The 10204-nt window shown below is 50.8% G+C and overlaps 1 protein-coding gene across 1 annotated transcript; it reads left to right on the forward strand.

The window, feature by feature from the left end:
* Positions 1-8569: 8569 nt before the first annotated feature.
* SOX2 (SRY-box transcription factor 2) lies at positions 8570-9652 on the forward strand. Its single transcript, XM_036756888.1, has one exon. The coding sequence runs from the start codon at positions 8573-8575 to the stop codon at positions 9620-9622; it is 1050 nt and encodes a 349-aa protein (XP_036612783.1). The 5' UTR covers positions 8570-8572; the 3' UTR covers positions 9623-9652.
* Positions 9653-10204: the final 552 nt, after the last annotated feature.

Raw genomic sequence — 10204 nt, forward strand, 5'->3', positions numbered from 1 at the left:
TATTCTACTGTGGAGGCCACTCTCCAAATATTGGCTGGTGGTTGGGATAGTGACTGAGAGTGTTGTTAATGGTAATGGAGGAGGACACCAAGGGTAATGGTGAGAGTCTTACACCATCCATTGTATTTTCTCTTTCTTTAAAAAAACAAAAACACAAAACACCCCATCAAACAAAATCCTAATTCAGTGCTGTAGTAGATGCCCTCTAGCCAAGTTTCCTGCTTCAGATGGAGGCTTCATCTTGGGGCTTTTGCTGGCTTAGGCTGGGGCTGGAGGAAGAAGGAAGAGGAAAGGGGAAAGGGGGAGGAGTGCAGCCACTGCTGAGGTCCATAGCTTTGCCTTCTCAAAACTTGTGTGGAGGGAAGGGAGCTGGGCTTCTCAAGGAGCTCAGACTGGATTGGACTTTCTCAGCTTCAATCCAGCCCATCTGATGGTAACTTGAGTGCTGAAACAGCCTACTCCACTGGCGACTAGTAAGCCCACAGAGCTCCAGTTAATAATCTGTGGATGAGAAGTTCAGATTCTCACTAAAGATCAGCATGGTTTCTAAAGGACTCATTATAATCTGTCATGCCAACGAGCTTCATATTAAAGCTGGGGAGAGCATGAGTTGATCCAGTGGGGCAAAAGGAAACTGAGGAAGGGAGGGGAAGAGGAGAAGGGAGGGAAAGAAAGCCAGCATCCTAGATCCAGACCCCTTCCCCCTTTTGTGGATTATTTTGGTAGCTAAACCCTCACTAAAGAAGTGTTAGTCTTTGCTCTGAAAAGGTGCTGGAGGTGGGGGCCGGAGGGGAGGAAAGGCTGGTTCTGGGTGCTAGGGATCAGAGCTTAGATCTGAGCCTTGCACCCCACCCCTACATCCTTCCAAGGGTGTGGAAAGTTTCTTGGGGAGGTCTGAAGCTATCAATGGCCAGGCTTGGCTCGCCTCCACTGGAGGAGAGAGCCTTTGCTGGAGCCAGGTTTAGTGGATCCTTGGGACAGATGTTCAAAGGTTGGGGGGCTGCTACTTTGCTCCTTGCTTTTTCTTCCTCCTTCAGTACTATGGTTTTTCCTCTTCCCTGTCCATTAAAAGAAGGAAAGCCTAGTCTTTTTCTTCCATTCTTTGGATTGCCTCTTCCCCTACAACATATTCAAGTCTCCTACCCTCCAACCCCAAACTAGGATCTTCTGTATTCAGCAAGGGTAGAATTTTCTAGGCCATTGTTTTCCCTGAATCCTGCCCCAGCTTCCCCCAACCATAAGCATGACTCCTTCACCCACCCAAGGGTGGCTAGCAGAAGTTGAGGAAAATACAGGCCCTCTTTAGTTCTGTCCACTGCCTAAGCTGTTTTGGAAAAGAGTTAGACTGCTGTATAATGAAAGCTGCAGAGAGACCAGGAGATAGAGAACTCAACTTGGAGAGAAGTAGGAGAAGGAGAAAAAAAAATAATAAAGGACCAGTGTCTAGGAGCCCTACATCCAAGCCAGGCTTTCCCTGTTGCGGTCTATCATTGCTCCCTAGGCTGAGGGGAGAGGATAGTAATGCTACTTTCTTGCCTTCCAAGCTCTCTTCCTCCCCTCCCCACCATTGGAACAAGAGTCTGGAGTAGAGAACTAGAAACAATTATAGTCCCTTCGGGGAACCCGGGCAGGAATACTTTCGAGACAGAGGACAATCCACCAGGCCTCTCCAGTACACCGCACCCGCGGTCTTCTCGAAATGGACTCCGACAGGTGCTTGAGGGCCACTCCATGAAGGCTTCAGGGCGGGGTGGGAGAGATAAGGGATCTGCTTCTTTTTTCTTCTCCCTGGTCCTCCCCCCGCCCCCAACACACACTTTGGGGGAGGGGGTAGGTGATGACCAGAGTCACCAACCTCAAGGAAGAGACATTCCAGGAAACTGGAAAACCAATTAGAGGCAGCTCCCTTGTACATTTCAATTGGGCCCCTCAGGGGAAGTCGCTATTAAAAAAACAATTACCCGCTCGCTTTAATAAGCAAACTAACATTTCCATGGACATCAGCTTTTGTGATGAAGTGGGGCCAAATTCGTTCCCCTGAAACTGCTTGCAGGTTCTGGAGTGGGAACAGGAGTAGGAAGGTAGAGGGGTGACAGTGTAGGTGTGTGTGTGCTGGGTGTGGGAATGTTTGCAATGTCTGCAGTGCTTGCAGATGTAGACACATATCCGTCGGTGGTATCTCTCTTTACGTTGGGATCTCGGGTGCACCAACACACAAGAGGACCCGAATTTACTAGTGTCTCCACCATCTGAAACGACAACCTAAAGGGCCTCAATATACTTGTGTTTTGGCACTCCGAGTCTTTTGAAAAAAAAATGTTTTTATTTCTTCAGAGAGAATTAAGATAAAAGAGAAAAAAGGAAGGCGGGCGGGAGAATGCAGAGCGAGAATGAACGTCTTCAAGGGTCCTTAGAGCTCTTGAGGGAAATGATTGAGTGAAATTGGGTCTAGGCTGAGAAAGTATTTGTTCGTTTTGTGGGCAAAGACACTTCTGCAAATTAAAAGCAAGATGCTTAAGGAACAGACGCGAGGGAGGGGGAAAAAGATGATTAAGCAGTTTTAAGTAGGCGAAGACACACACACTCCTAGCTCCAACTCTCCTGGAGTATTTTAGGGAAGTGAGAAGGTGTTCACAGGTCACTCAACGTAATGGCGTGTTTGAATTACTCTCCTCATCCCAAATCTGAGAAGTTAGGAAAAAATTTAATGGGAGGGGGCGTTAGGGAGCAGCCTCAATTATTTTGCAGAGTGGCCTATGTAAATCTGAATTCGTCTTTGGGGTCTGAAGGAAATAAAGTTCGATAAAAGTAAATTCCGAGTCCGTCGTTGCCTGGGACTTTGCATATTCTCCTACTGTAGGCCGACCGACGACTTGTTTGGGGGAGGAATGTGCCTCGGAGTTGAAGGAATGATAGTTGATCGTCCCTTGACATTCATCTGTATTGCCTTTATAAATCCAGAGTCCCTGCCTGTCTCAATTTCGTGGCCATGCTGCAATACTTTAGAACATCCCAAATGGGAGTGCGCCTCTTTTTTTGTGATTTTAAAACATACAAAGACAAAGACCAAAAAAGCAGCAGTAACAAACCATCTTTAAAAAGGAAAACAAGTCAGGCCTGTGTGGTTCTTTTGTAATATTTCAGTCCTCATATATTAAGGGGAAAGATATGAACCAACTCTATCCACCCAAATAGCCCCGGGCCTGGCCTGAATACTAGTATTGTTCTTTTTATCCCCCTTCTCCTAAAAAAAAAAAGAAAAAAAATCTGGGGTCCGCTGCTTCTGTCAGTCGTCCCGAACTAGGTTACTAGTGATTTTCAGTTGCTGGGCTGGGGAATGAGGTGGGGGGCGGGGAGGGGGGGAAATCAATAAATCAACAAACATTTATTAAAAACCTACAGTGCCAGGCACTGTTCTAGGTGCTGGAGATAAAAATATAAAGAGTGAAACAATCCTTACTCAAGAAGGGGTGGGGTGGAGGGGAGGACTTGATCTGGCTAAGTTACTTTTCACTCCTACCCTCAATCTATTTCCAGGTTCAGGACATTTTGTCTACCCTCTCCGGGTCTCTCTCTCTCTCTCTCTCTCTCTCTCTCTCTCTCTCTCTCTCTCTCAAATTAAAACTTTTGGAGGCTCCAGCTGACATTTCTGCGAAAATTGAGTTATCAAGCCAATGATTATTTCGCCGAGAGATAAAACTCTCCTGGCCCTCACTGTCAAATAGGGCCCCTTTCAGATTTTAATTACAAAATAAAATTAGTCTGCTCTTCCTCGGAAGGGTTTGCGCGTCGTTAAACAGAGCTCTCCCCCAATACTGGTGGTCGTCAAACTCTGCTAATTAGCAATGCTGAGAAATTCCAGTTAACAAGGACATTCTCCAAGACTGCGGGTTCCCTGCAGCTCGCCTTCATTTCCATAAGAAGATTAAGAGTGGAGGGGAGCGCTCTCAGATGCAGATGCAGAAACGAAGCGTCTGTTAACGAGCATCATAATAGTAAGATGCTAGGCTAGTTCTCACCTAATTACCGCAAGTTAAACCTCTATTTGCCGCTGTGGAGAAAAAATAGGTCTGCGGTTCTTTCGATGAACGAAATTGTTTGATAGTTAGCTTTAGATGTGTTACTCCTGGGGGGAGGGTTCAGGAGAAAGGAGTGGACACACGCAGAAAAAAAATAAAATTAAAAAGTTAAATTTCCCCTTACCACAGAAGATTATTTGGGGCGGGGGGCATTCTAAAGGGCTTTTACCTATGACCGGTCCCAGAACCAAAGGAAGGCAAAATATTCCAAGAGTCTTCAGCTCCTTCCCCGCCCTCTCCTACCCCCCTAACCTTTTAAGCTGTCTAATCTATCAATAAAAGTGTGGAAGAGTTATTTCTCGTCCTTTGGGAGGAAGGAGGGGGGAGAGGGAAGGGAGGGAAGGGAGGGAAAGAGGGAAAGGGATATTTCTATCCTGTTTCCTATAAACACTTTTCCGTTTCCATAAATTACACCAAAGAAAACATGTTAAAGAATCCCTGAATGAAGAGCCCTGTCCTAAGTCTCATTCTCTTCCTGAGGAGTGCATGGAGGGTGGTTATTAGCGATGCAGTAGGCTAATAGGAAGGACTGTGGGACCGGGGCGCTTGCTCTAGCGTTTGGGGTTGGAGGTTAGGAGTATTTAGGGCTGAGTGATGGCCGTGGGTTGCAAAGCTGTGGCCAGGGATTCGATTTTGTAAATACACACGTCGTCAGAAGTCTAAGGGGAAAGGGGGTTTCCGAGCCCTTAGTAGCTCCTGATTTTCCCCAGCACGTTATTCTCACGCCTGAATGCCAGCGACTGTTAGTTGTACTGCGCGGATAAGTCAAACGCGCTTAATTAAAACAAAGCTGAAAATAAATGCAGCCAATGAGGACCCAATTGTGACGCATTTCCCCCCCCCCCCCCCGCTCATTTATGTGATCAACGCAATTAGCTGAGGCCCAAGCCAGCCCCTTTCACCTCTTAAATGCATTATTATAGAGTTCAGACATAAATGCATGCATCTGGTTATCGGAGGTGGGGGTGGGAAGGAATCTTCCGGCTGCCTCAGTGGAGCGAGCAAATCCTCCCTGCTGCCCCAACTCCCTAGTGCCCATCACGAGAAGCCCGGACCAATGTTTTCGGGTCCCCACCGGCACCAGTTATCAATTTCTTGCAATAAACCAACCCCACCCATGGCCACTCCCACTATGGCAACCTACCTGCGGCCCAAACTTAATTAATATGCGAAACTAGAGGAGGGAGGGGGAGAAAGGACCCAGGGTTAGGGGAGGGATGAGGTGATCTAGCGCACACAGCCAGGAGAAGAGGTGCCCCTAATTTTCACCCTCCCTAGTTTTAGCCCAAGGATTAGATGGGCGTTAAGTAGTTGAGTAAATTGAATCAGACTCTCACACGCCTCTGAGGGACACACACCAATCTGTTGATAAAATTACTTGTAATTAATTTTGCTTCTCACCACCCCACCCATCCCTCCTTCTCTAGGGCGAAGATGAAGATTTCCTAACGTTTTTCTTTTTAAAATAAAAAGCGCGATTCTTGGGGGAAACTTGCGCCAGTAGGGGGCGCACCAACCCCGTCCCTGAAACCCGTGGCGCAGAAAAGCTGGTGGTGGCCACCTCCGGCTGGGCTCTAGCTCCAGTTCTGGGCTCCCGTTGCCCCTCCCCGTGGCCCCGGTCCCCACCCCCCCCCCGCCCCCAGCAGCCCCAATCATTCCTCTGGTGCTCCTTTGCCTGGTCTCTGGGCGCGTTTAAGTACCACTCATTTCATTTTAAAGCTGACAGTCCTGGGGGGGTCCCACGTCCCCCTCCCCCTTTCAAAGGAGCCCTAAGCTTGTAACTAAAACCCAAACTTTAGAAAATAAGTAGGGAGTACCCCCCACACTTTCCTTGAAGGAATGGGGGACTGAATTTAGAGGAATTCTGAAAGTGCCCCCCACACACCGATTTCTTGACTTACGCCACCCCCCCCCCCCAGTTGTCCAAGATAGTTTAAGACAGAAGCGAACGCGGCGGGGGCAGGGGTGGGGGTAACGAAGGGAGGGAGCCACGACTTCTCTTCCTTCCCAGTAATTTGGACTTTTGCTGAGTGAATTAATGCAATAGATGGAACGGGGCCGGGAGGTAGCGATCGGTGCATTTGCCTACAAGTGAAGGCCGGGCGACGGAGGGGGTTGGGTTGGGTAGAGTGTTAAAGGAGAAAAAAATAAATAACCCTGATGGTTTAAGTCCTTTATAAGCCACAAATAGCATGAGGTTGCTGCTTCTTTTTTTCCTTTGTAGTCAAGTGCATTTTAGCCACAAAGATCCCAACAAGAGAGTGGAAGGAAACTTAGACCGGGCTTTGTTTGCCTGCGTGTAGTGACAACAAGAGAAACAAAACTACCTATTTGTAACGGACGTGCTCCCATTTCTCTACGCATTGAGCTCCCACCTATTGAAATCTTTACATCGGGACAATGGGAGAGAGGCTAAAATTACCCTCCTGGGTCTTCTGCGAGCAAGATTCCCGAGACCCTCCAGTCCAATACCCCCTCCCACAGGACCCCCCCCCCCACTTCTCGTCCTATCTCTTCTCCACTCCTTCCTCCCCTCCCCCTTCCAGGTTTTTTGTCCACAGCCTGCTCCCTTGCCTCCCCTCCCCTGACCCTGGATGGGTCTGGCAGACCTCACCCCACCCTGACCTCTCGGCCCCGGGAAGCCCAGTCCCAAGGGTAGTGCTGAGCCAAAAGAAGAGGGAGAGTGTGGTGCAGACTTTGGGGGAGTGAGTGACACGACAAAGGGAAAGGGTGATAAAGTTTGGGTTGTGGGAACTGTGTTTGAGGTGTTTAAAAACCATAGCACGTTAGAACTTGGGAGTTGTGTTCAGTCTGATCCCAGTTCTCTGGGTCTGAACTGAAGAAATGTTAATCTAACTCCTTTCTTCCTCCTCCCTTCTCCTCCTGTTTCCTTCTTTCTGTCTCTCTCTTCTCTCCCTCCCCCTTCGTTTATTAGAGTTGTGCTACTCCTCATTTGAAAGGGACACACTGAAATTCTTCTGATAGGCTTAAGAGAAAGGAGAAGAGAAGAGGAGGAGAATGAGGAATATGGGGCTAGGGTTTGCGGCTTTTTCTTTTTCTTTTCCTCACTGTTTGAATGGATTAAGGATTGGGCGGGTGGGGGCGGGGCGGGGCCATAGCCAAGGGAAAGGGGGTGGGGGGGAGAAGGAGCAGGAGGAGAATGAATTAGATGTGAGATACCTACAATTTCTTAATAACAAAGCCTATATAGGGAGAAAAGTGGTGTCCCGGCAATGAGGGATTCATTGGCCTGAAACTTGGCAGGAATGAGCTTACAAATATTTTCTAAACAAGGAAAGAAAGTGAGAGCGAAGATGGTCTTGGGACTACTACTTTCCCAGCTCCTTTGCAGAAAACACAGGGAGATGAAAAAAAAAAACAGGGAGAAAGCAAGCTAGAGGGACAAATTGGACCTTGGAATGGGGATGGGGATGATGGAGAAGGGGAACCTGTAGCCCGGTGGGCCTTGCAGCTAATTCTGTCGGTAGTTCTGGGGAAAGTGCCAACTGGAGGAGAAAGAAAAAAGGTGGGTACACCAAATCTCTATAACCCCCTTTTTTTTTAAATACTGACGGAAGATTTGCATTAAGTGGCCCCTCCACCCCATAACTACTCAGTCTCCTCCTTCACCCAATCCTCAACTCCCCAAAATCAATACCAAGTTTGAAGGGGGGAAAGCCCAAGGCAGCCACAATGCTGTTTACCCTCTTCCTCCGAAAAGGCGTGTGGTGTGACCTGTTGCAGCGAGAGGGATACAAAGGTTTCTTAGTGGCTGGCTGGCTGGCGGTGGGACCCGCCTCCCCCTCCCCCAGGGCCGCGGAAGGCTCCGCGGCGCGGCAGGCCCCGCCCCCTTTCATGCAAAACCAGCCGGAGAGGCTTGTCCTGTGTGGAGGAGCCCGAGCGCGCTGATTGGTCCGGGGAAACCCATTTATTCCCTGACAGCCCCCATCACATGGATGGTTGTCTATTAACTTGTTCAAAAAAGTCTCAGGAGTTGTCAAGGCGGAGAAGAGAGTGTTTGCAAAAGGGGGGAAAGTAGTTTGCTGCCTCTTTAAGACTCGGAGGAGAGAGAACAAGCGAGAAGAGAAGGAGAACGAGAAAGAAAGAGAGGAAGGGAGAGAGGGGGAGAGAGAAAGAAGTTTTGAGCCCCAGGCTCAAAGAAGCGTTTCGCCCAAATAATAATAACAATAATAACAGCGGCGGCGGCAGCGGCGGCGGCGGCGGCGACCGCAGTAGCAGCAGCAGAAGCCAGTGGAGTTTTTCTTCCTGATCCTGCTTCCAGTTCGTCTTCTTGCTCTGCGTTTTTAATCGCTCCTCATCTTATTTTGTTGGAGGCGCGCGCTCCTGACCCCCCCCCACCCCTTTCCTCCTCCCCTCCTCCCCTCCCCCCGCCCTTGGGCCCCCCGAAAAGTCTCGCCGGCCCGTCTGGGACGCCCGAGGCCGGCCCGGGGAGGTCGGGGGCCCGCGGAGAGCGCGATCCAGGGAGCAGCGAGATGTACAACATGCTGGAGACCGACCTCAAGCCTCCCGGCCCGCAGCAAACTTCGGGGGGCGGCGGCGGCGGCGGCGGCGGCGGCGGTGGCGGCGGCGGCCCTAACTCCACGTCGGCGGGCGGCACGAACCAGAAGAACAGCCCAGACCGCGTAAAGCGGCCCATGAACGCTTTCATGGTGTGGTCCCGCGGGCAGCGGCGCAAGATGGCCCAGGAGAACCCCAAGATGCACAACTCGGAGATCAGCAAGCGTCTGGGAGCCGAGTGGAAGCTGCTGTCTGAGGCCGAGAAGCGGCCCTTCATCGACGAGGCCAAGCGGCTGCGCGCCTTGCACATGAAGGAACACCCGGACTACAAGTACCGGCCGCGCCGGAAAACCAAGACGCTGCTCAAGAAGGACAAATACACGCTGCCCGGCGGCCTGCTGGCTCCCGGCGGCAACAGCATGGGCGGCGGCGTCGGCGTCGGGGCCGGTGGCCTGGGCGGCGGAGTCAACCAGCGCATGGACAGCTACGCGCACATGAACGGCTGGAGCAACGGCGGCTACGGCATGATGCAGGAGCAGCTGGGCTATCCGCAGCACCCGGGGCTCAACGCGCACAACGCGGCGGCGGCAGCGGCCGCCGCGGCCGCGGCCGCCCAGATGCAGCCCATGCACCGCTACGACGTGAGTGCCCTGCAGTACAACTCCATGACGAGCTCGCAGACTTACATGAACGGCTCGCCCACCTACAGCAGCATGGCGTACTCGCAGCAGGCCGCCCCCGGTGGCGGCGCTGGCGGAGGCGGCGGCGGCGCCATGGCCCTGGGCTCCATGGGCTCCGTGGTCAAGTCAGAGGCCAGCTCCAGCCCCCCCGTGGTCACCTCGTCGTCTCACTCCAGGGCGCCCTGCCAGGCCGGGGACCTTCGGGACATGATCAGCATGTACCTGCCCGGCGCCGAGGTGCCCGATACCTCGGCGCCCAGCAGACTTCACATGTCCCAGCACTACCAGGGCGCGCCGGTGCCGGGCACGGCCATCAACGGCACGCTGCCCCTGTCTCACATGTGAGCCCCGGAGCCCAGCAGGACAGGAACATTTTTTTTTTAAGGAAAAGGAAAAAAAAAAAGACACAAAGAGACTGTATGGCATAGAGAAAGGGGCCCACCGCACCACGGGATGGGAGGGGGGAAATTCCCCACCATCTACAGCAATGACAACTGCAAAGAACTTAAACACACACACACACACACACACACACACACACACGACAAAACAAAAACCCAACAGCTACTGCAACACCAAGAAGAAAACTTTTATTGAGAGATTCCGGACTTCTTTTTGGGGGGACTATTTTTGTACAGAGAACTTGGGGGAGGGGGAGACAAAAAGGGGGGCTTGTATAGATCTCTGAAGGGAAGAAAACTACACAAAACTTTTTAAAAAGTTCTAGCGTGGACGGTAGGAGCTTTGCAGAAAGTTTGCAAAAGTCTTTACCCATAATATTTAGAGCTAGTCTCCAAGTGACGACGAAAAAAAATGTTTTAATATTTGCAAGCAACTTTTGTACAGTATTTATCGAGATAAACATGGCAATCAAAATGTCCATTGTTTCTAATCTGAAAATTTGCCAATATTTTTCAAAAGAGTCTT

The sequence above is a fragment of the Trichosurus vulpecula genome, chromosome 4 (genome assembly GCF_011100635.1).
Source record: "Trichosurus vulpecula isolate mTriVul1 chromosome 4, mTriVul1.pri, whole genome shotgun sequence".
In the NCBI taxonomy this organism is placed as follows: Eukaryota; Metazoa; Chordata; class Mammalia; order Diprotodontia; family Phalangeridae; genus Trichosurus; species Trichosurus vulpecula.

Bases quoted from the DNA above. Each gene is read 5' to 3' on its own strand.
- SOX2 (XM_036756888.1), top strand. From the start codon at position 8,573: ATGTACAACATGCTGGAGACCGACCTCAAGCCTCCCGGCCCGCAGCAA.